At 40.6% G+C, this 26607-nt stretch overlaps 1 protein-coding gene across 1 annotated transcript in view; it reads right to left on the reverse strand.

The window, feature by feature from the left end:
- Positions 1-26607, reverse strand: part of STK39 (serine/threonine kinase 39) — a 305645-nt gene that overhangs the window by 42940 nt on the left and 236098 nt on the right. Inside the window, exons 15-16 of the mRNA XM_036100896.2 lie at positions 23664-23716; positions 19556-19624 (exon numbers count right to left, since the gene is read on the reverse strand). Coding sequence (XP_035956789.1) covers positions 19556-19624; positions 23664-23716 — 122 coding nt within the window. The remainder of the gene's footprint in view (positions 1-19555; positions 19625-23663; positions 23717-26607) is intronic.

Consider the following 26607-nt stretch of genomic DNA (forward strand, 5'->3'; position numbering starts at 1 on the left):
CTGCTGCTTTATTACCTGCTCGTGTGAATATGGCATTCACGTTCATGCTGCAGTTCTACATGTGAGGTGGGGACTGAGTTTGGCATTAATGAGCTTGATCAATAAAGTATTAATAAATGACCAGGGAAGCTGCATAGGAGACAGAGTATCAGCAGGAGTGATGCTCACAGTGGGTGTTCTAAAAGGGGGTGCTCCTGCAGGCACCCGAAACCACAACGGACTAAGGGCCTGGCTCCCTGAGGATGTGGTGTCTCCTAAGCTTCCTAGGGTCAATCCTCATGTGTGCATGTGACTCCTCCCTCCTCCCAGGAAACAGTGCAGGACTTTACGTTCTACTGGTCTGGTATTAAACCTTGTCCAAGACTGGACTATGAAGTGCACACTGAATTCTTCTGGTCCAAGATCATGTCGAAGGATGTTGGTGATTTCTTTCTTTCTTTTTTTTTTTTTTTTGAGTTTTTTGAAATTTGAAAATTTATTGAATATTTAGTTTTCCTAATTTTCTTAATTTTTATTCCCCTTCAACCCTGAGAGTTTTACAAACACCATAGACAAAGTTTTAGGATTCACAATTTTTTTAAAAAAACTTAAAAGTTCATCAAATTTTTTACTTTTGCCATTAAAACAAAAACATTTTCATATAATTATCTTTTCCCTTAAATTGATTTTATTGTGATTTCCAATGAGTTATAAGGGATGTGGGAGACTGTAAAAAGCTGTAGAGCCTTAAGTCGATAGCCTCATCAAAGAGGGAACAATCAGATTTGTGTTTTGCTTAGAAAAATCATCTTTAACTTTATCTGGGTCTGCAGAGATGGCATGCTATATGTGAAGGAAGAAAACAGGAGGGCCCCAGTTAGCACTAACGCACTCTACAAGGGTTGGAAACTCAAATGTCTTCAGGGGCCAGGGAGCAAATATAAAGCAGTCAGAGAAGAGAGGGCAGAATTTTTGCCTCTGAGGATTTCATGTCCAATTGTTTTCAGATCTGGTTTTTCTAAGACAAGCCAAAACTGGATTCGAATGTCAACTCTTTCATTTTTTTTTTTAAATGTTGGCAACTAATTCCAAAATTTAAAAACATTGTCCAAGCCAAACAAAATACATTTGTAGGCAAGATCCAAGCCTTGGGCCAGTAGGATGCACCTCTGCGCGATAGCAAAACACTGAAGGAACTGTCGGGAATTGGGAGTCAGAGCAGAAAAAAAGGATGTGGGATGAGTTATTGCCTAAAATGTGGTTCGGAGGCTTTGTGGTAAAAACTTAAAGCTCAACAGATTTCAATTTTGGTATGCCAACAGAGGAACAGAATTCCACAGGCACAGAGACATTCAGTTAAGACTGCCTAGGTTCATTTCCTCAAGAACTGTGATTAAATTAAAACTTGAGATCAAAAATGTGGACTAAAGTAATTTTAAAAATCAGTTTTTCACAGTTTGGGATTTATTTTTCAACATATTCAAACAAAAGAAGTCATGGCTTAAAGTCAGGGGAAAGTCTATAATACATAATTAAGGTTGAATTTTGCATACCAAATGTAGTTAAGAAAATGGAACAAAGCAACACAATCAGCAATGAAGCACCAGGAGTACATGAACTTTAAAAAAGGGGTTGTCTATTAAAAATAAACCTATACAGCATGCAACATTTTTAAGAAGTACATAAACACATTAGATTTTGCTCTTCTGTCAAGTAGGAGATGCTCACCAATGAAATATGAGCACAAATGAAGGCACATTTGGGTTTTTCCTCCTCTTTAATAGTCCTCACTTTTGAAATTGGGCTGCAAATAGCACATCTAAGTAGCACTTTTGAAAGGATGTTACACTACCATAGCATAACCTAAAAACAAATATTCTGAAGACCCTTCTCTACCTAGAAGGTAGACAATTTAAAAAGAAGATGTAAGGCTATTTAACAAGATTACTGTGGGGCCGCAAGTGGCTACTGCGGCTGATGCCCCACAATGAGTTCATGGGGATCTCAGCCCCCACCCCTACGGGGTCTGTTTTAGGGACGGGTGGCAGGCTCATGGGGCTCAATGACAAAGGGGGAAAGGCTTGTTGGGGGACGCCTAGGAGAGAACCTTTCTTGCTCCTTAGGACCATGAAAAGCCAAGTGTGAATTAGGGAACATGTAGTATTGTTTGCCACTGGAAGCCTCTTAGGACAATGAAGGGATGAGCCGTGGTATAAAGTCAAAGCTGTGAAGACTGGGCGAAGAGAGGGAAGACCCCAGCCCTGACAGATGCCACTGGGATGCTGAACAACCCTGAAACCCTCCCCTTCCTCTGGATTTCCAGGTCTGTGAGCTAAAGTCCTTGTTTCAACCATTTTTACCGTTTTGTTACTTTTAGCTTAAATGACTCCAACTGAAAATGCACTTTCTCCTGGAGAATCATTCCAATTCTTCCAAAACATTAAGAGTCAACTTTTACCCAGTGTGGCTTTCTGATAGGCATTGACTGTATGCATAGAAAATCGTACAGAACTACAAAACAAGATTCCCTCTCTCTTATCAGTTTCTTAAAATACCATAATCTCCTAAGAATGATACAACTTATGTGGAAATGAATGTTAGTAGGCTAAATACAAATGAAGCCATTTTTATGACTCTGTCCAAAAGACATTCCCTTTTGGAGTGTCCCCAAAGGAAAACTTTCTAGGTTTGACCCAACCACTTTCATTTGCCAGTCTGGATACAGTCTTATACCAACCAGTGAACTGCTTAAGTGAATGGCAAGAGAGAACACACCAGCACCTAAGATGTTACTAAAACGTTACAGAACTTTCCACTTGCGAGGAGCACAATAAAACCACCATCTCAAATATTATAGGAACTTAATTTTCTCTTAAAACACTATGTATCTGCAAGAATTGCTACACTGTCAATAACCATCTTCCTGCCTACCAAGAAATAGTACTATTCAGACTGGCTGTATAGTAAACAATACTCATCATACAGTTACTAGTAAAGAAATATCAACATTACTGATTTCCATATTTATGTACGATGCTGCATTCCAAATATCTAAATATCATTTCACTGAGGTTTTGTTTTGTTTTGTTTTAAAGATTTTATTCATTTATGTGACAGAGAGATAGCGAGAGCAGGAACACAAGCAGGGGGAGTGGGAGAGGGAGAAGCAGGCCTCCTGCAGAGCAGGGAGCCCGATGTGGGACTCGATCCCAGGACGCTGGGATCATGACCTGAGCCAAAGGCAGACGCTTAACAACTGAGCCACCCAGGCGCCCCAAGGTTTTTTGTTTTTTTTTTTTTTGAGACAAAAGTCACGTAACACAAAAGTAACTCTTTTAAAATGAACAATTCCATGATTTAGCACAATGGAAATGTGTAACCCTTCTATCTCATTCCAAGACGTTCTCATCACTCCAAAAGGAAACCTCATACCCTTAAGCAGTCACTCCGCATCCCTGCCTACCCCCTCCCCACCCCCCCACACCCCCCTGCCCCCCCCCCCCCCCGGCTCCTAGCAGCCGCTGATCCATTTTCTGTCTCTATGGATTTATCTATTCTGGAGATTTCATATAAATGGAATCATATAATATGTGACCTTTTGTGTCTAGCTGCTTTCACTTAGCATAATGCTTTCAAGGTTCATTTCATAGAATTTTAATAAACTTAGAAATTATACCAGAAAGAATGTTGGTTTTAGAGCTCCCTGGAGGGAGGTCTCCAGTATTGCTACACTCTGTATGGGCCCAAGCGAAGAAAAGTAATATTAGGCAGAGTTAAGGCCTTCAGGTCATAAAATGCAACTATACTAATACAGAGCAAGAGTATGTTAGGTAAGTAGCAGCCAGTTGGAAAAAAGATTGTAAGTGGGGATGCGGCAGGAGCGATATGCCGCAAATATGTCAGTAGCAAACCTCAATGAGAAGTATGCTAAGCAGTCTTTTACATACTTTTTTGCAAATTTCAACTATTTCATAATAAAACATTAACAATTTTTTAACAAAGTAAATAGTTTTCTTTGCTATCAAGTTCAATATAAGAAATGGTATTTATATTATCTAAAATTCTAAGATAGCGTTTGACGCCATTAGTGGGAATGTAATATTCCTGTCCCATATACGCTCTGAACCCCCATAGCACACTAGGAATTGGGTGTCTGTCTAGGATAAGGATGGGCACTGCCCTTCAGAAGGATACAGAAAAACTAGAGAGTGTAGCAAGAGAGAGGAGATGGAGGAGATTTAAAGAAACCATCCAGCCACTGAAGAAAGTTCATTAAGAAGAAATAAAGGTGGGCTCTGAATCAATATTTGAAAAGGGGATTAGAGATGTTCTGCGTTGGGCAGAAATTAAAGTAGAATGGATTCGGCTCAGTATAAAGAGCTCCCAAGCAGAAATTCAGCAATGGCAGGTGCCTCCCACAAGAAGCAGCTCCTTGGCACTGGAAACCAAGGGCCAAGGGACACCCTCAAGCACCACAGCTCCTTCCCAGCCCCTTGTTCAGGGACTTCAGTCTATGTGGACACACAGGGCCCCAGGCACAGCCATAAGCCTCTGTTGGGACCATTTTGACCTTCTCGTTAATTTTAGAACAAGGGACCCTACATGTTTATTTTGCCCTGAAAATTGCATCGCCAGCCCTGTGTAAGTACAGAAGACATCTTATCTGATAACACTGGCAGTGGTCTAGGCTCACTGGTTAACATAAAAGGACAGTTTGATCAGGGAAACATAAAACTGTGATGCAAATAGATTTCAAATTTAATGCTTTAACTTAAATCATATCAAGGTACATTCATTTATCAATCTTGTGACACTGGGCCAAGGCTATTTAAAAAAAAAAAATCCTAGATTTAGAAAAACCTTTTTAGTTCTCTGTTCCAGATTTAATTTAACAACAGTTTAACAATTTGCCTTTATCAGTAGATTTCCCAAAGCATCCCATTTGTTTTTTAAAGAAACAACTCACTTTTTGAACTCCTATCTTAGCAGTTATTTAAATGATATAATTTTAATAAGAAGAAAACCTACAAAAACAAGTTTAAGGCTCTCATTAACACAGAATTTACCTGGTGGGAGCAGACATGGAGCTGGGGAGGGGAGAATACTAGAGTGTTACCTCTGTCTCCTAGTGGCGAGCAGGAGATGCCCAGGGCATCACCAGTGCATTTTAGCGAAGGAACTGAGAGCTACTGACTTCAGTGGGCCAAGTTCACAGACGTTGGCCATACCTCTGTAGAAATATTAGGCTTATTACAATGTCTTCTGAGTTGTCCCGTCAAGGCCAAGGAGCATGGCTCCACTCCCTTGGGAAAAGAAGCACGAGCTTCCTTGGGACAGGGATATAAACTCCCCGACTGATGGGCATTCCTGTCGCCAAGTATCAGAGAAAGAGGTAGGACTCTGAGGAAGGAACTGGAACTCAAAAGCAGAGAGAGAAAGAGCTCGATCATAGGCTATGGAATTCACCTTTCTCTCCCGACCCCTCTTCCTGGGTGGAGCAGTCCACACATGTGTGATGTCCTCCCCGGCAGGAGGACGGGGCAACTTCAGTCACAGGGAAACAGGCAGAAAACTAAACAAGGTGTCCCTAGAGTCACCTCCAGGCTGACCACAAGGAAACAGCTCGGTAGGACCAATTATCCAGTCGCCTCTTCCTGGGTGTCCGTGTTTATGGTGTTGCTTCTACACCCCGTTTGGGCCAGGGCGGTAACTCCCACCACTGGCTCCGAGGCAGCAGAGGTAAATTCGGGGAATCTCACGGACTCTAAGGAGACTGTAGTGCTGCAGGCCTTCTCCCCCACGCGGAGCTTCTACCTGCACTCCCTGCCAAGGAGCAGAGGCTCATTTTATTCGGGGAACGCACAGGGCTGCCTTATATCCTCTAGCTGGTATCTCACTAAAGAAGTCTTCTAGTGGATGGGGGGCCAGATGAACGGAGTCCAAAATAGAAAGAGGAAAGAACCACCATTTGCCGAGCGCCTCTTACAGGCCTGCTAGCACACTAACCTTATCCATGGAATCAGATTAAGACAGCTCCAACAGCTCTGCGGGTTAAGTTGAGTCCCTCCGTAGGTAAGAAGAAATTGAGGATAGAGAGATGAAGCAATTTCCCTAAGTCACATCCAGAGATGAGATCTGAACCTGCATCTAATCTGAAACCCAGTGCCCTCCGCTCTCTGCCTCCACGGTCTCTGCCTGTCTCAGGTGGTGAAAGTCTAAGAAATACGATGGGGATGCTTGATCCCTTAAATCATAAATATCAGCAAACAATGTGGAAAGCCACAAGGCCTCTCCAGAGACAATAACCAATCAATCTGCAATCAGTTATTTAAATAATTACCGGAGATGTCCGTTAATGGAGCCTGGATAATAATGGAACCTGGATAGAGTTCTGTACAGTAATTTCTATGCCATTCAGTGTTTTTATTGTCTCTATTCCCCTCCTCCAGAAATTTGGAAAGCTTTTTTTTTTCCTAGAAAGAAAGTACTGCATAGAGAATAAAGCCCATAAAGAGAGGGTAAAAACAGGAATGACCAGCATGATCAGACAGCTTTGCTAGTTTATAAACACTCTAGAAATCCCACTGTGAGAAAACATGGTCTCAGCTCCACATCCAGTTCACCAGGACGAAGGTTAGCTAAACAAGAACTTATTTTACTATGCCTGCATTCTGAACTTAAGGCTAACTAGAATGCCTACTTTAATTTAGGTAATTAGAGTATTAGGCCCTGAAAGAAAATTCTCTAAATTCAACTGCAATTAATGGACTTGAAATGGCAAGTTTGCTTTAACCCAGAGAACATGAGTATTTTATGCCTGCCGTACTCTACCATAATGACAAGAGTTCTACTGTATATATAATGCTAACTTAGCCCACCCCAAAATGTGTGTGAGATTAAGGCAATATTATGAAATGGAAAATATACTTCATTCTCCAAGGAAATATACATGAAGGCAAATATCTGCAATTAACGTCCAAGTTTTTTTTTTTTTTTTTCCTTTTCTAGAACTCCTAATTTCCCTTTGATAGAATAATTGGATTCAGAATTACTGGAAGGCATCTCTGGAGTTCTCCTGCTCCCCAAACATTAAGTTACAAGTCACTTTTCAACGCCCTCAAACTTCAATGAACACAGAATGTGGAAACATCATTGCAGCTTTTATTTCTCAAGTCCTCCCGGGCTACTCTCCTTTCCTCGTGGGGTTCCCACACACCTCGGTCAAATGGGTATCAGGTCCAGGCAGCAGAGCAATCTGAGCCCGCGTAAACTGTGGATACTAGACGCCCTGCTGAATGGAGGAGGCTAGAGGAAAGCATGTATTTGCCCTCCTTGATAGGAAAAAGGCAGGAAAGGTGCCAAGTTTTTTAGACTTTACCCACATAGTGACTCAATTCAAGGGGGAACAGCTAGGATTTGGTTTTTCTAGGCATTTTGGTGAATGGCTATTTACAAGATCTGGCAGTATGTGGCCCCTGCCTCCTGCTTGGCCTTATTTCATGTCACCCTCTCCTCGTTCGCCTGATCTGGTCACCCTGGTCATCTTTCACCAAGTTCATTATCTCTGCACAAGCTGGGCCTCTCTGCCCTGCATGGCCAGGCTGAATCGAAGACGTCACTCGTGTTTCTTTCTCAGAGGGGCTTACTCTCCTCCCGAATCTAAATGAGGACCCCTGTTTATTACTTTCGGTAGAGCACAAAAGAGCACTTTTTTCCTTCAGAGCACTTCTCACAATTTGTGATTTTACTTACACCTGTGTCCTCCTCGCCTATTAGACTGGGAGCTTCACGGAGACAAGAACTCTGTCTTGTTGACCTGGTATGCCTGGCACAGAGCAGATGCTCCACTTACTGAATAAATGGAATAGGGCAGCTTTTGGACCTGGATGACAAAGCATGGTAGGAGGCGGCCCCTGTCCCCACTTTTGCATGGAAGCAGGTGCCACTCCGGCCCAATAACAGGAAGCACCCCAGGACCTTGAGAAAGCAGCACCACTGCTGTGGGCACTGGGTCCCTCACGTTGGCTGGTGATACTAGTGAGGATTCCTCAGTCTCTTGGGCGGGGAATGAGGGGGAACCCGTGAGCCCACTACATGGTTACCGGCACTGAAAAAGTGATTTAAGGACCCCTGGGACACAGCCCTTTGGGGACTCCCAGTAATATCCCAGGGGAATATCTGTTCTAACTGGCTAACAACTATTTAGTCTGAAGACATCTGAAGTACATGGATATTTCAGATTATGCCAAGAAGCCTGAGCTGTTATATTTAATTATTGCTAATTAACTATAGAAAGCACTGCTCAGAGTTATTTTAAGTACAAAGTTCTGTGTTTTTGACATTAAAAAAAAAATCCATCCTAAAAAAATATCAAAAATGTCTCATACTCACTCCTTACCTAGTAACAATTTTCATGAGCACTAAGTAAAAACGCCAACTTTTTTTTTTATTTTAAAGAGATCCTGAGAGCTCCAGCAAAGCTACCATGCCAAGGGCTGAGAAAGCCCATTAATCAGAACAATCTATAACGTTTTATGTTTCCCAAATATAGTGCTGTCCAAATCGTGTCCTCTAATCTGTATTCTACTTTTCTATTAGATGTTAAATTTCCAGTGCATGCCATTCTCAACTCACCACTCAGTTCCACTGACAACTACAAGAATGAGAAGCAAAAACATTAAGAAAAATATGTGAGGAATTGATAGCTCCTAGGGAAGCAAAGCAAGGTTAGAGACTAAGGAATTTGGAAGCCTTCTCCTGTCCTTCTCACCTTGCATATCGCAGGCAGATGAAAAAGTGAAGAGAGCTGGCAGAATTCGGACCCCAGATCCATTCATCCAGTGACGAGAGTAGAGTCATGAACATATTGAGTTTCTAAAGACCCAGCTAACATTCACAAATGGATAAGAAGTCTCAAAATCTGTTATAAATTAGTCCTCCTGGGGGTCTATTACTGAAAAGATACTTTGAATGGGATGTTCTCATTTCAAGTAACAAACCTCTTAAAGCTGACCAGGTTCCCTAAGGGTGAAGATTAAGGCATTTTGCTATTAAAAAGTTAGGCCAAAAAAAGCATCTTACTCCCCAGTCTAATGGGCATCTCCTCCTTCACGGTCTGCCACAGTGTACCTGGGCCAGAAGGGCTGTGGGGCCAGGCCTGTGAATTTGCACCCTAACTACAAATTCCGACTGGATGGTTCTATGGCTCACCAGACATGAAATCCTTCAAGAAAACCTGCATTTATGGAATGCTTGCCATGGCTTACACAGTACAGTGGTAACTTCTGATGAACATGAGCTCAGGAACATAATCGAGCACAAATGTCGATGGGAAAAGTGTAAATGTGGTAAGTCAAGGTCTCTCCTGATCTTGAAATGAATCTGGGGTGAAAACATTCTAATACACCTTTTGGATTCTCCATTTAAGGAGTGCAAGAAGAAAAACTAAGTTTTCTTGGGTTTGGCAAGAAGGTCTTCTTTGTTTTTAAAAAATGGTAAGCAAATGCAAGCTACAGGATCAAATTTAAGATTATAATTAGACATGAAGCTGAAAATAGTGATGACAAACCCACATTGCCTCAAAAATGTTGACCTAATTTTCTTTCTTGGCTTTAAAATTTTTTTGATTGGGTAAACAAGGAGTTCTATTTTCTGTTATATAAAAAATTAGGAGGCAGTATCCTCTCTTTCATCTCAATTAGTAGAGTAAAAAAAAAATAGCAGAGATTTGGTTTGGGATTAGGAGATTTGCTTGTCAATCTATTAACAGGCACAACTGGGCATGTACATGTATCTACAATACTATACTATTGATGAAATAGTTAAAATTCACGTGGGCCCAGAAATTTCTGAAGTGGGTAAACACACACACACACACACACACACACACACACACACACTCTCACTCACTCACTCACTATAGCTAAAGACAGATCAATCTACCAATAGGGCAAACTGTTAGGAAAAGCGCCATTTAATTTAAATCCTACACACCCGGTAGTATTAAAAAAAAAAAAAAAGGATAATATTAGAAAGACTAGGTTTCCTGCATGAGAATAAACCTACTTTACTTTGACCAGAAAGATATTCTCACTACAAGTAGGAACTGGTTATTTGGGAGTTTATTGTAATTCTACAGTCAGAAAATTTGGCTAGATTAAATGTAATCCTCAGGCATATCAGATTCTAGAATTAAAATATAGATTAACATAAATTAAAGCAGGACAATTTAAAGGAATTGACAAAAGCAAGGTTCTGCTAACTTAGTGAATATCTAAGACTAATCCACTTACAAGCTCTTGTTTCATTTTAAGTGAAATTAAGTACAGATCTTAATTGGAGTTTAGCTGTATCAGTGGTTTTAAAAAGGATCCACAACTACTAACCAAATAAAAAGTGACAAAGTTAATTAGAAAATTAGGGCTTACAGTGTGGTTTACTGCTGCACTAATTCATAATCATGTAATACAGAAACTGAGAACGCCTTTGGGGAAATTACAGGTGTTATTTTATACTTTTCTAGAAGTTCCTGGAAATAACATTTGCCATATTTTGAAAGATAATTTTTAAAAAAATTTTTTTAGATTTTTATTTATTTATTTCAAAGAGAGAGAGAGAGAGAGAGAGAGTACAAGCACAATCTGGGGAACAGGGAGGGGGTGGGGGAGGGGCAGAGGGAGCAGCAGGCTCCCCACTGAGCAGGGAGCCCGATGCAGGGCTGGATCCCAGGACCCTGGGATCATGACCTGAGCCCAAGGCTGCCGCTCAACCAACTGAGCCACCCAGGTACCCATGAAAGGTAATTTTAAATTGCCCCCTTGATCCTAAAACAGAATGTTTTTATAAACAATAAGTCAGTCAACCCTTATCTCTGTATAGTCAATCACTTTCCCTTAGAATTTGCAGATAAGTAAAAAGAGGGGGTGGGTGGGGCTGACTGAATTTCATCATAGGTGTGGGCAGCTTACTTTATTTTCTGATGTGGTTTCCTAAGAAAATGTTTCTTCTGTTTAATTCCCTGAATTTTGGGGCGGAGGAGTATGGTCACCAGACTATAAAAATTATACTGTTAAAGAATTATAGGGGCGCCTGGGTGGCTCAGTTGGTTAAGTGACTGCCTTCGGCTCAGGTCATGATCTCAGGGTCCTGGGATCGAGCCCCACATCTGGCTCCCTGCTCAGCGGGAAGCCTGCTTCTCCCTCTCCCACTCCCCCTGCTTGTGTTCTCTCTCTCTCTGTCAAATAAATAAATAAAATCTTTTTTTTAAAAAAAGTAAGAAATATATTTTACTTCAGCCTGTCTTTCTGTTGCAATCAAATAAACTTAAAAATACATTAACTTAGGTCTGTGACTAAATTAATGTCAGAAGTGTGTGTGTATGCACTCTGCACATTTATACAGACCTGTTTTCAGCACCGCACAGAGCAAACAGCCTTTTCCAAAGAACTCGATTTCGGAGTATTTTAATTCAGCTAGAAATGGTAGTCATTCATGTTAAAAGAACTTTTCATATATTGGGAATGATACCTCAATAAGGATTTTTTAAAAGAAAAAAAAAGATACTTGGGAAACCAGGAACAATGAGCTACAATCAAATTTGTAGTGTGGCTCATTTCTGAAAATGGTAACCCTGTGCCATATTAAACTGCTCAACATTTATTTCTGGTAAATATATGTAAGGAAAGCAATCAGTATAGTTCTCCCAAGCCCCCTACAGTCCTTAATTCCCTAGACTATTAAACTTAACATACAGACAACTTTCAATCAGGAATCACTCAACTGTATTTATTACATCATTCAAATAACCCCAAGCCGGGCTAAAACCCAGAAAGGGCTTAAGGAGTTTTCTTCCTTTTTTATTATCTGTCACCACTTTAAAATCATAGGCCAGTTGTATAATAGAGACTATATTTTTTAATGGAAGTTTTCCTTTACTGAATTTCAACATCAGTAAACATCACAGCATAATCACTGAACTGGATATAAGAGAATATGTTCACGCTTTCCCAAGACTTTCATTGTAAAAGCATACTGCTGCTCAAGAAATCCCAGATCACTCAAAACAGACTGTACTCTCCCTGCCTATAGCTGGGGAACCAAAGCACTTCACACACCCAACTACATGCTCACGAATAAGCAAAGCTTCTGTTGCTTGCCCACTTGGGAGCCTAAAGATACCTTGCCATTATCTAGAAGTATAAAAGCTGAAGGCCCCCAGAAGGATCTAGTGCATCCTGAGCGGCAGTAGTTTTAATAAAAACTGTACTGATTCGTTATGGTAAAAATTTACACCAATGAGGTGTCTCCACACATCTATATCATTTATACACACTCAATTTTAAAAAGGTAACTGGCACAGTTTTAAAGCAGACTCTTAAAAGGTAGAAGAGAATCAAATAAGGCAGAAAAATCAGTGAGACTGAAAAAGATACAGATGATGCAATAAGCCAAAACAGTCTCCTAAGGTTACTACAAGCAGAAATCAAAGAAGCGGCCGTGAGATTCTACTGCATATAGGAATTGCCTGGGATGCTTGTTAGAAATGCAAATTTCTACACTCATAAGCCCAAGATTCCAGATTCTGTGGCTCTAGACTGGAAGTGAGAACTGCACATTTTTAATAAGCACCTAAGATAAGAGTGATATGGACATCTCAGGGTGCATGCTTTGAGACAAACACTGAGGCTTCAACAAGTACAAGAAAAAAGCCCCTCTAGACCAACCGTATTTCTTTCCCAAGATTCAAAAGTCACATGAGAAGTCAATTCTTATGAAAGGGAAAAAGGTGAAGGGGACAGAGAGATAGGAAAGCATCAATTATGGTGAATCACTCTTCAATTTTGAGAAGGTACAACAATATTTGTATTGTTCAAATTATCAATCCAGGGGCTATTCCAGCATTAGGTTTGCCAAATGGAATTAAGTGTATTCATTTATCCACAGCCATATTTACTAAGTGCCTACCTGTAGCAAGAATGGCAGGGATTCGATAAAATAGAAGACACGCCTTGCCCTAAAGCGACTCTCAACCTCCAGACAAAGAGAAGGCCGGCACCAGGAAGTACAGCAGGATGAAAGCCACTGTCCCTAAATGTGGTACAATACAGGTCTCCGGCGTTCACGACAAGGAAGAGCTGTCCTCCCGAATCGGTTACGGAGGAGGCAAGCAGCACAGAGCCTTCGTGGAGGTGACATTTATGGTACATTCTTGAAGGGCACACAGGTTGTGAACAGGATTCTTGCGTGCAGGAAAGAGCACTCCAGGGCCATAAACAGTCTGCCCAAAAGTCTGCCGAGAGAGCCCTGACAATCTGAATAGCTAATATCAGCGTCCGGTGCAGTAATAACGAGTCAGCCAGGCTCAAACTCCACCAAAGGAAACTGTATAAATGAATGTGGAAACACAGCCCCCTTCTCAGGAAACAGAAATTCCAACCGCTGGTTCTAAATTCCACTTAAAGGAAAAAATATATATATAAAAATCCTAAAAGCCAGGAAATGATGGTATAAAAACGCAGCAAAGAGCAGTCAACAGGTATTTTTCCGGAAGGCAGCTGCCGGGCAGGTACCTCGCCCAGCATTCACGCACTGTGGAACCCGGGCCCCTGGATCGGACTTTTGTAGGAGCTGCTGAGCCAGACGGACCACTGGCTAGTTTCCACAACACCCGTCAGTGTTCCTTCTACTGCTCAGGTCCTCACCCTCGTTCAAAGGAGACTCAAAAATATCATGTTTCAGGACGCCTGGGGTGGCTCAGTCAGTGAAGTGTCTGCCTTCGGCTCAGGTCGATCCTGGGTCCTGGGATCGAGCCCCACATCGGGCTCCCTGCTCAGTGGGGAGTCTGCTTCTCCCTCTCCCTCTGCCCCTGCTTGTGCTCTATCTCGCTCACTCTCTCTCAAATAATAAAATCTTTCAAAAAAAATATCATGTATCCCAAGTCCTGAACAAAATTCAGAACTTTTGTAGTCTTTTGTACATGAGCTGGAGTTTTGTTTTGTTTTTTGTCCCCTCCCCTGTACTGCTACTGCAGAGAAAACTTCTGATCGGCTGTTTTTGTTTTTTTTTTTTTTTTAACTAGAAAGCAAAGGAAACAAGTTTCTTGGCTGCCTCACTGTTATCAGTGATCCTTGGGATCCCTCTTTGAAACAACAGAAATGGGGACTCAGATCTCTCCCAGCCAGGCAAGACACGCAAATTTATACACACAGATCACCGACCTTTGCATCTTACAAAGTTAACTTATTTTTTAAAACCAACACTCCCCAGGAAGCCTTGCCAGTCCTAACAGTTTCCAGTGACTCAAGGCCTAAAAATGTCTCCTGTTTCTTGCCTAAGACAGTGCTGCCTTTAAGCACAACTGAAGTGGGTTTATGAGTTCAGCCTGCACACAGTGCATTTAATCTCTGCACCGCTGTGCTTTTGCACAAAAGCAATCACTCCATGTCACTACACTGTTCCTTCTTCAGTCCAAACTTTGTAAAGGTTCCCACACTCAAGGCAGATTACCCTGAAGCTAGGTGCTGAAGATTTGTTGTAACGTATGTTTGCTACATTATAGTAAAAGTCTTAACATTTACTGCTCCGTAACATATACTATTGCTTCTTTCAGGCCTTTTTTATGTTGCCCTAAGCATTTACTCTAATTCAAGAGAAAATTCTGAAGGGGGAAAAAAAGATTTTTAATCTATTTAAATGTTAGCGGCTTTCTATTACAGAAGATGGAAAAATACACTAAGAAATCATTTAAACCTCTGGAGGCCAACACTCTAAGCTGAACTGGACTATTTTTTTTGTACAGTTGTCAAATTAAACATATTTCATATTTATAAAATGCTACTTGAATTCTGCACTCTCAAAAGTAAGATTCTTAAGATACTAGGATCCTATGCTCAAAACACCCTTTGTTTCTGAAGTAAATGTTAGGAGATACTGGTGTATTTAAAAATGGTATTTGTTGATCTCTAACAAGTATTTCTAGAGTGCCAACCATGTGAAGTACAAAGTTTGGGACGGTGGGAGCATAGCAGTGAACAAAACAGATAAAAATCCTGGCCTTCAAGAAACTTATGCTCCAGGGAAAATCCTATGTAGTTAACTAAATAAATGAAACAGACAGCCTATTACACCGGGAGAGACTTGGTAAAATGATTAAATGAGGAACAGGGTGGAGGGTGGCGGATGGGTTGCAATTTTAAGTAGGCTGGTCAAGGAAGGCCCCTTCGAGAGGCAATATTTAAGCTCTAGGAGGTAGACAGGTGTACTTAGGGAAGGAGGGATCTGGCAGAAGGAAAAGCAAGGACAAAAGCCAGTATGGTTGGGGTGGAATGAGCAACAGGGAGAGCAGAAGTGAGGGATGAAGTCTGAGAAGTGACAGGGACAGATCATGCAGGGGACTGTAAGCCACTGAGATGTGGGATGGAAAAGCCATTCGACGAGAGGTTTTATTTAAAGCATTAATGTGATCTGGCTTTTTTTTTTTTTTTTTTACTGAGATATAAGTCACATATCATAAAATTCACCCTTTTAAAGCGCACAATTCAGTGGTTTTTAGTATGGTCACAAGGTTGTGCAACCATTACCACTTCTCATTCCAGAATTTCATCACCCCAAAAAGAAACCCCATACCCATTAGCCGTCACTCCCCTTACCCCGTCCTTCACAGGCCCTGGCAAGCACTCATCTACTTTCTGACTCCATAGATTTGCATATTCCAGTCATTTCATATAAATGGAATCACACTACGTGTGGCCTTTTGTATCTGGCTTACTTTGTCAGACATCTGGCTACTGTGATGCGTACGGGCTGAATGGAGGCAAAGACAGAAGCAGGGAGACCAGCAGAGAGATGAATGCAGTAATTCAAGTGAGAGATGAGAGAGGTTTGAAACAGGATGGGAAGCAAGATGGGAATAACAGCCGTATCTTGAGTACATGTGGGTAGACTGGATGGCAGGTAGGAGAAAGAAGAGTCAAGGACAAGGCGGGTTTTTGGCTGGAGCACCTGAATGGAGCTGACATCAACCCAGGGAGCAGCGCCAGGGGAAGTGGGAGGAAACGGCAGGGGCTGGATTCTGACGTTAAGTAAACCTGGGATGCTACCAGCTTTCCATGGGAAGATGCCACAAAGGAAGCTGGACAGGAGTCTGGAATTCAAAGGAGAGGTCTGAGCTGGAGATACACATTTGGGAATCTGAAAATGAAAACATTAATACCATGAAACTAGAGGAGATCACCAAGGGAGTAATTACTATAGAAAAGAGAGCACATCCAACCTAAGAGTCCTCGAGCATGTTAATATTTATAGGTCAGAGGGATGAGGAGAAACCAGTGAAAAAGACTGAGAAGGAAACACCAATAAGGTAGGAGAACCAAGAATGGAATCTTAAAAAACAGACGGAAAAAGTTCTCATGGAGGAAGGCACAGTCAACTCTGCCCAGCGCTGCTGATGTGCCATGTAGGGGGGAGGACTGAGAATGAAGCACCGGGTTGAGGAACCGGGACCGTGACCAGCAGTCATTCACAGACCACGGATCCTCCCTCTGGCCCCCTGGCGCCCGGCCCCCCACCCCTGACACATCCTGTGCCGGAGGGAGGGGGGGGGGCGCGCCTTTCCCAGGGGCCGCTTTGCAAAGGCGCAGGGTGAGCGGAGTGTGGGGGGGGGGGTCCAAAGGCCTGACTGCAATGGGTTCAGGAGACAGAGGGAGGAAAGGGATTATAGTCAGGGGTAAATCCTTTTGAGGAGTTTAGCTATAAGGGGGTGGAGAAACAGCTGTAGTGGACAGTGGGGCAAAGAGAGGGCTTCCTGTAAGATGCGAGAAATAAAAATGTAAAGAAGGAAACAGAGGATAAAGGAGAGGGCAGGGAAATGCTGGGACAGGTTGGAGGGAGACAGAATTACACACTTATCTGTCAGACAGCCTGCAATTAAAATATGTCATCTACTGATGAATGAAAAACAAGTAAGGATATGCTATCCACCCCCCACCCCCAGGAGACACAAAACCCGTCATTTAAAAGGATCTGGATCTACTTTTCAAGGCTGAAGATACTGAACTGATTGTACAGGGAGGGTGAGGGTTAGGCTCTGGGCTTGGAGTCGTAAGAGCCAAGTTCAAAGACCATGACAAGTTACAACATCCCAGAAACTTCTTTTGACCTCCCCTTTACATCCATTAAATATGGATTAAAAACAACCTGTCCTTTCTACCTTACGGGATTGATGAGATAATCAGATGAAATATGCAAACACTGTAACTCTTGGGTGTCGTATCCCCGTAATGCGTTTTCAGTGCTATCAGAGAAGGAGGAATTGTATATGCTTGGTCTAATTCCAATACCCTACACTTTAGCTCCAAGGGGGGGGAGGGAAACAAAGGCAAAATCAAACATTTTTGGCAGAATAAGTATGAAAAAAATAGCTTTCTGATACTGTATTTCAAACACAGTAAGTTGTACAGGAATTATGCCCTAATTTCCACCTTTAAAAAACTCAACAACCAAAAATCTTTTAGTTTAGATTCAGCTGAGCCTGGGGCAAAAATAAAAAAAAAAAGTACACTAAATTTGACTGAAGGCATGAAGCCAGCCCATGCTTACAAAAAGATGTGACCTAGTATCTTTCCATGAATCTCTCTTACTCTTCGTGGTCCCTACCACCTGCCAGGATCAACTCAACTCAAAAGACTATTTCATCCTTAACTTCTTGCCCAATAATGGACATTGATTAGTCAGTGTTTAAAAGAAGGGTTTTTTTTTTTTTTAAGTTATTATCTTCATTTATTTTTAACTGAGGCTGCTTCGTGTATGGACCATAGTTCTTCTTAAAGAAAACACACCTTACAAGGAATCTTGATCAAGCCATTAACTTTTCTCCTGATTTTGTCAGGTCAAGTACGACATGGAGGTGTGGGCTCACTTTTTCTAATAAGAATAAGAGCATCTATGTATATCAAGGAACTGTTAACTGAAAGAATTCTGAGATGGAATTTACAGTAGACACCAAAGCTGAGCTGCCCTCATTGCTCAAGCTCCCCCTCAAATTTGGGCTGAATATTTTGGTAAGAATCCAGCTGGCCATGAGACCTCACAAGATTTTAAAGGAACGTGCAAGAGACAGAATACACAAGGAAATACACACACACCTATATATATGGACATATACATACACTTTTCCTTTAAAATATGTCTTTATCTCTTTATACATGCATCACTTGGCAGAGGAATCGGAGCTTCCTTGTGAAATCAATATGTATACCATATACAATTAAAAGGAAAAAAAGAGCTTAGTTATTTCTATTTATAAAGGTATCTTCACATTTATGACATATCATTTGTAGACCAATAACATATTAGAGATTCTTTATTCAGAATCCTAATCTCCCACTAAAACCTCAGTTACTCCCTAAAATAATTCACTTTATAATGACCTACATTATAGAATTTATAGGAACAGATTACTCTGATGGGTAAGCATAGCCACCTCAAGCTCCCTCAGTCACAAACTTCAGCATTATTGGGGAAAGGATTTATTTTGAGCAAGTGATTTTTTTTTTTTAAGTTAAAACACATTTAAGGCGCCCAAGTCATTTAAGCATCAGTTTTAATTTGATTATTTTTAAAGAAAGTTTTATCATAATACATAGTACCCTAATTACCCTGGTAAGTATTAACAATATAATTAATGTCAGTTAACATTAATAACATATTAACTAATCTTAATTACTTAGGGTCATCAATATGATTACCCAGCAATGGACTACATTATAAAATCTTCACAAACTTAGGATTATCTGAGGAGCGTGGAGCTTCTCACCCTCACCCTATTGGAACCAGGCTACACTTTTTCTCAGATGACGGCATCTGCCTCTTACAGCTTCTCTGCCTCCCGTGCCCTTTGGGAGTCAGTCATGTCCTGCTCCTGACAGCAAGTCATGTCCTGCTCCTGACAGCAAGTCTGTATCTAGCAGGCTCTCCCAACTCCATGCAGCTATCTATGCATTCTCAAAGCAGTAGAATTAGAGCCCCATGCCCAAAGTGAAGCGCCTCTGTCCCAACCCAGCTGCATGGCCCCGGACAGACAACCCACGGAACCCCTTTAGGAATTCGTGTCCCTATCCATACAATGAAAGAACTGGCCTGAGTGATCTCTAAGTCCCATCCAACCTTAAGACTCTCTGATGAATCTTGTTAATGGCTGGGGAAATTAATATCTAAGTTCATCAGAACTGTGCCCAAAGAAAGAACAGAGAAACTCTGACAAACGACCTCAGAGGTTCCTATACTTTGTGCATGGAATTTATAGTCTCCTATTTTTGCTATGTTGTGGACATTTGGGTCTTCTAGGCTCTTTGTTATATTTCTAATAAGTGAGGTTCTTATTAAATGGGAAAGAACTACATTAAGAGCTTTTTTAAAAAGAAAATTAAATATGACTCACATATACTTCTTCCACATAAAAGAATTCAAGAATTTTTCAAAAATCCAGAGTAAATTATTCCTTTATGAAAACTTTTGTTTCTAAATGCATTTCCATTTGATAGATCAACAAAATGATACTGTATACTAAAAAATGATTTACCTATAACTACATCATGACCATCAACCAAGCCAGCAGAGAAGAGCTCCTGAGATACGCCATCTGCCGTATCTGTCCAAATGTGAAATGAATATGTATTAGTAACCATAAAATAAAAATCAACAACCCAGTACAATGTAAAAGATATTTTTCATTTACAAAAATCACCCACGTGTGTTTTAATTCAACAATTCAGATTCTATCAGAAGGAAAGATCAGAGGCAATGTGAAATATATTTTGCCATATACAATTTGCATCTTGGTGTTCATTCAACAGAGGTTCTATGAAATTATGATTTCATTTTTGGTGAACCAAAAAACATTTGCCCTTTGGCTACCACCTGACTTAATCCTCAAATGTACCTCTGTAAGTTAGCTCGTAACGGGTCCCCGTGACACTGCTTTTCTTTCTTGCCAAGGTCAATTCCATCCATCATCAATCCTTTTCTATCATTAGTAGCTACTGAGTCAGAATTTATGGCAAAGGTTGAACAGGCAGCACTTGACACAACCTTATATTTGGTACAAACAGTCTTTGAGCTTGTTGGACTATTAAGATGAGCTATTTAAATTTATGCTATTAAGAAACTCCTTTAACATGACATTGATCATTTGATAGCAACAGATTCATTCTCTTAGAAAATGTGGCTGGATAAAAGAATGTAGTTTCTCAATGATAAGTGACAGGAGTTAGAAATCTCATAAAGATGGGACTGAACAGGCTGTAGCAAGTGAATATAACCAAAATCACTGAATTGAAAGGTTGTGAATGAACATGGTAATAAGTGAGAAGTTTGTTCGAAGACTTTGTAAAGAGAAAGTGATAAATGGCCATGTGCTCAAAAGAACCATTATGAACCCCTATGTTTTTACAAGGGAAAGGACATGGTCCCCACGGCCTTCTGACATTATCACAAATGTTCAGAACTACAACTGGCTCAGCAGCTGGTAATAACCTAGAAGGTTTGCCTTGAGTGTCTTCCAAAGTCAGTTAGCACCTCAACGTATCGCTGCTGAATCAAACAAGCATCTAAATTGAACTGCAGTTTGCTATGCCTAAGGCTGCCCTCAGAGTGTGTGCGCACGTGCGTGAGTGCTCATGTGAGCGGGTCGCTGATGGTAAAATTATCTTTCACATTTGTGGGCTTTAATGTGCTTAGCCCAGTGTCTGACACATAGTAATCACTCCATCAGTGGGAGCCGTGATGATGATGCTCAGCCAAGGATCATCTGAAATGTACCTCATGCTCTAGCGCACTCTCTTTCTCCCTTTCATACACGGCCCAATTTCCAGGATCTCCAATAAAAAATTTGAGAGCCACTGTATACTCGTACGTCCAGAGACGTTGTGGTATTCCATCATTTTACTCATCCCATTTTATCATGAATGATGTGGAATAACATGAAGGAAATGGAAAAGAAAAAGGTATCTTTTTCAACTATGAGATTCCATACAAGGTGGGCTTATGTTGGGGCTTGTCCTTACTATTAGAAGTACAAAAAACACCTTATAAAATTCTCTCAGGGATAAAATGATCCCATAGCATGGTATCTAGGGTCAGAGGCTCTACTCTGCATGCGATATAGCTTTATGAAGTCGACTGGAACATTCTAGGCTCACAATCTCATCCTCCTGGATGCCACCAGAAACTTCACTACAAAAAGCGTATTGAATTAAGGTGTCTACCTAGTAGGCACAGGGCACACAGCAGGCAGTGATTGCATCTCTATGGACTGATCATCTATTAAAGCATCTGGATGTGTTACCACCACCTCTAAAGTATCAATAAGATCTTACACCTGAGTAAGGATCTACACTCACAGAACGTAGTTGAAAATGGACTAATCAAGCAAAGCCACATTGTGGGCTAGCACTAGAACAGTACCAAAGCAAAGGACGTTCCCAGTGATTAAAGTTTACAGCATCTCTGGTTATTCTCAGGACTCCTGAATACCACATGAGTTTCATTCAAATAGCACAAGGGTCATGCTGGCCATTTTTGGCCCAAAAGAGAAAATATTCCATGTTTGTGTACCATTAACCAGTTAATCTATATGCATGTAAGTAATACATCACTAATAGTTTAGAACAGAAACTGGGAGGTAATTGGTAACATTGTTCTTTAAGCTGCTTAACGTTCCTAATGTGTAAACAGGGTTAAATCATCATAAATAATCATATATGCTCTGGTTTCCAGAATATACAGCAACATCATAAATGCAAAGGGCTTGCTCTCAAGTGAAGACAGAGAGTATCTGCTCTGTTTGTGTTATAGCCCTATGCCGGACGACACGTTTTTGAGCGCGCACAGCGCAGACAGCATCGCAGCCACAGAGGGACGGCGACATACCCGTGGTGGTTCCGTTACTAACGGCTGTGCTCACGGCCCACGGAGGCCGACGCTGCGGCTTCTATCTGGGAAACAAAAGCAGACTCGACCCACGACGGCAAACGAGGCTGCCAAAGCCAGCGCAAAGGGCCAGGAGATGCCGAGAGGGCCATTTTCTCCCCCCAAATCCTCAACTGGGAAATTCATTTCTTTGTTATCTCTGGATATTCAAATTAATTTTTACTGCCACTGTTAGTTTTTGATCATTAGATGGGGAAAAAACCCTTGAGAGAAGAATTTGTTCTTTTAGTCACTGTATTTGAAACATTTATTATATAATTACTAGATTTTTATCATAACTATTGGCTGGTCAATATTCTTATATTATGACAAAATAGAGAGCTTTTGGATAATAGAAACTGGTGCTGTATGATTTCATAGACTGACTCTAAACTGCCCAAGATGGATGTTCCCAGAAAGAAAGATCAATTAGCAAATTTATCAGGGTCTTATTTGCCTATATTTTGTAACAAGTACTTCATATTACTTTAATTCAAATATATTGGGAATCATTAAGTCTTTGTGCTGACCGGGGACTAGACATCAGGGCCAGCGGGTCTATGCCCACTTTGGGCCCAGGAACATGTTCTGTTTGGCCAGCAGTGTTGTTTTTCTTAAAAGACTGAACGTGAGCAGACAGGACTGTCTGGTTTCCTGGAGTCCCCACCGTCTCCTCTGGTTCCTGTACACATCTGAGTTTGTGTCTTCTTACATTTCTAACAGCAGGGAGGTCAAAGCAGGTAACCCCTCGACCAAATATCACACCTTGAAGTTTCAGATTTTCAAAATTTTAGCAACTATGATTTATTTAATCAAATCAAAATTTACATGGAGCTCTAATACATGAAATAATTACAGAGTGTTATTAGCTTAATGTATATTAACATGCTCAAATGTATGAGCCTAATGTATTGTATTTTAATAATATCATGCATTTTAGAAGATTTTCAATATAGATAGTGAGGCTGCTTTCATGTACTCAAAAATCTGAAACCAGAGGTCAGGGAGAACGATTAAGTCTCAGCATTAGCATCTGATTTTCACCCTTTTTGGGTTGTTCTGGTGTAAAGTAAAGAGTAGAAATAGCAATTTTTGCTTAACTACTAATCTTGTGGTTTCCAAAGGCTGTTCATATATGTTACTCATCCATTAAGTAACCAAAATTACTTGATATTCTCCTGCATAGCAGGCACTCAGTCAAGTGCTAAAGATACCAAGAAATGAGACAGGGTTCCATGAACTCCAGGCAACCAGGAGCCAGGAAGGCAAGCAGTCTAGCCTTGAAGCTGTGAGAATGACATTCCTACCAAGCTCTATGGATGAGAGTAGAGAGGTAAAGTATAGTACTTTCTTGTGTGACATCTTATTTGTTGCTCACCTCTCCCTAGAACTGCTCTGTGCTATTCAGTACCCTCATCACAGGGTCCTGTAGGCCCTGCGTCACCACACCAGTATTTCTTTTCATGGTCAAGCTAACATATTTCATTTGTATGTGTATATAAACGTGCAGCATGTCACAGGAATTCATGTAGTGAGTACTGGTCCAGTTTGGATTCCCCGCAATTATTGCAAATCCTTCCACTCTTCCTCCCTTCCCTCCATCCTCCTTTCTTCATTTTTAGAGAAAGCAGTTTTGAATAGCAAATTATCACCACACACTTGTAATCAAGTTCTTCAATGCTCTTTGCAGCAATAAAATAATAATTTCAATTAAAACTTACCTCTTCCTGGAGTAAACTCAAACCGTATGTCATTAAGTTCCTTTCTGGAGTTTCTGAAATACATAACACATAGCACATTAAAATCCAATGAAGCACAGTTGAATCAAACTAAATGTATTCCAATTTTTACAAGACGCTACTAACACGTAGACAGCATTTACAGTTTTGGGTTACCTCTGAGTACTTCCTCAAAAACAAGAGATGGTTATGACAATAATAAAGGGAGATTTTTAACTGATTGAATTTACCTTATATAAACATGTTTATTTCACAAAATTCCAAAAATAAAATGTTCTTTCATAAAATCTACACTAAATCAATAACCTTAAATATAATTCCATAATTAGAAATTTCAGATTTTAGTCTAGGATAAATAATATTTGATACATTTTTCATATCTTTCCTGAAAATAGTATTTCATCAATTATTTTTCAAAGTGAAACACTCAGGAAAGATAGTCTCGGTGGTAAAGTTTATGACAATACTGTGCGTTACACCATGCAACAAAATGCCCACAAAATGATATGTAGTTTGTTATTAAAAATTTTATCTATGGGGCACCTGGGTGGCTCAGTCAATTAAGGGTCTGCCTTCGGCTCAGGTCATGATCCCAGGGTCCTGGGACTGAGCCCGCATTGGGCTCCCTGCTCAGCAGGGAGCCTGCTTCTCCCTCATCCTCTGCCTGCTGCTCCCCCCCGCTTGTGCTCAGTCAAGTATAAAATCTTTAAAAAAAATTTATCTACCTAGAGGGGGAACCCCTGAATGTTGTGAAATTATCCACTGAATAAACTTTTTAAAAGTAAATACAAAATGCTTACATAAAACTGTAATATATACATATATATGTATATTCAATCCAAAAACTGACACTAGGGTAATATGGAACAAGTAAATACCTAAGATAGGAGTTTTCCATTCACATTAATTTCAAGAAATAATATAGGGCAGTGAGCTATAATTAGAATGGCTTTAAATTCTCATAAGAACACTAAAATATTATGAGTAACTCTCAACAGATGCTATAATTAAAGTTAATAAAAATACCATAAGAAATTGCAGTAGGAAACAGGAAATAATAATTTCTACAAACACTCAACTATTTGCTCAGCTGCCAAGGGTCCAAGACAGAGATAGAGATGGCCTGAATACCCATCCCAAACAGCCTCCTTCTAGTGCCAGGAGAGTCTGATCAAATCCTGTTTAGTTCTCCAGTTTAGGACTCTAAAAACCCTGAGTAATATCTCCTGGTCTCCATGTACAGTGCCCACATCATGATGCCACCAGTCTCTAGGCCCTTCTTGGTCCCTAGCCTGAGCTTGGTTCTTCAGGTCTTATGATATCCTACCACACTAAATGCAGGAAGCCCAGAAAAATGACAAAGGCAAGGTACCGACTTAGAGAAAGCCCTTCTCCCTAGAGAAGCTGGCCTAAATCTGCACTTTTCCACAAGCAGAGAAGTAAGGGTCAAGAATCCAAGAGATGCCCAAGCCCAGGCCACAGTCATAAGAGCCTTAAACAACCATGTATCTTTTCCCAGGTATCCCCACCTGTCATTATTCCTCTCAGAGTTAGAATGGGACAGGGGGCGGGGGGGGGAAGGGGATATTGGCAATGGCTAAAGCTGTGCTTCTTTTAACATCTTCTTTTCAGGACCGAGGACTGAAAATTGTGGACTCTCACACTAAAAAAGTAGACATAGGACCAACACATGAAATTGCAGACAACTGAAGATGGTTCAGGGATCTTGGACCCCAGACTAAGTGACTCCATCCTGGAGATGGGGCAGGCCATGAACAATCAGTGCCTACAACAGAAGGGCTTTGTGCCTGTGGCCTTGTTTATCTACCAATGTCACCACACATTTACATGGTGCTTTCATATACATCAGCAGTTCTCAAACTTTTTTTTTTTTGTAAACCTCTATAATGTCTGGCTTAAGATAGATGGATTCTTATTTTTGCTTTTATATTCAGTCTGCTGCAATATCACATATCATGTTGCCAGCCGCTGGAAAATTCTACTCTAAATGTTGAAATAATGAGAATGAAAAAGGCCCATCATTTATAGAAATAGTTTGACCTCATGGGCTCCCCGAAAGGGACTCAAAGACCCTCCCCCCAAGGATCATAGGACCACACCTTGAGAAACACTGATATCAAATCTCATGAATCAAATCTCATTTGATTCCAGCAATCAATCTTTGAGATATGCAAAGTAGGTACTATTTGTTTTCCATTTTTTTAGATGAGCACATTCAATAGCCTTTCCAAGTTTACAAATTGAGTGGCAGAGTGAGGACCAAAATTCTACACTGGAAATGCCTAATGCAAATATAGAAAAGTGCAATTCCTTTCACTTTTGAGAAAAACAATATTCCTTGAGATTTTTCACATTACCATAAAAAGATCAGCAAGCATTCTTTTATTTAATAGCGTCGGTTTTATGTGCCATCAACAAAGGTTGAATTAGAACTGAAACAGTCCAGTAAGAAAAAAAAATGATCACTAGGAAAGCAAGCATTTATAGTATATTTAATAATGAAATGACAGAAGGAGAAAAAAAGGAAAAGGAATCTGATTTGATGCTAATTTAGGTCATTGTTCTTTCCCTCTCTTTCTTTTGGTCAGTCTTGTCTAAATTAGTTTGTCCTACTAAGGCCATAAGAAGAGAGGTATAAGAACTCTACCTGGAATATCATCATGCACATCCTGATTCTTTCAATATTAATACCACAGAAGTAATACCCAATACCCATAATCTCTACATCAACTATGGCTCAAGTTACGGAGGTTGCCTAATCAAGTCATTCTTTTATGACTCTGAACCTAAAATACTTGCCTTTGAAAAGATCACAGTGATTGATTGTGAATAGTAGACTTGTCTCATCAGGTTGAAATATAGCTGGAAAAATGCCTAATTGGATCTAACTACTGAAGGTCATCCT

The sequence above is a fragment of the Halichoerus grypus genome, chromosome 4 (genome assembly GCF_964656455.1).
Source record: "Halichoerus grypus chromosome 4, mHalGry1.hap1.1, whole genome shotgun sequence".
Taxonomy (NCBI): domain Eukaryota; kingdom Metazoa; phylum Chordata; class Mammalia; order Carnivora; family Phocidae; genus Halichoerus; species Halichoerus grypus.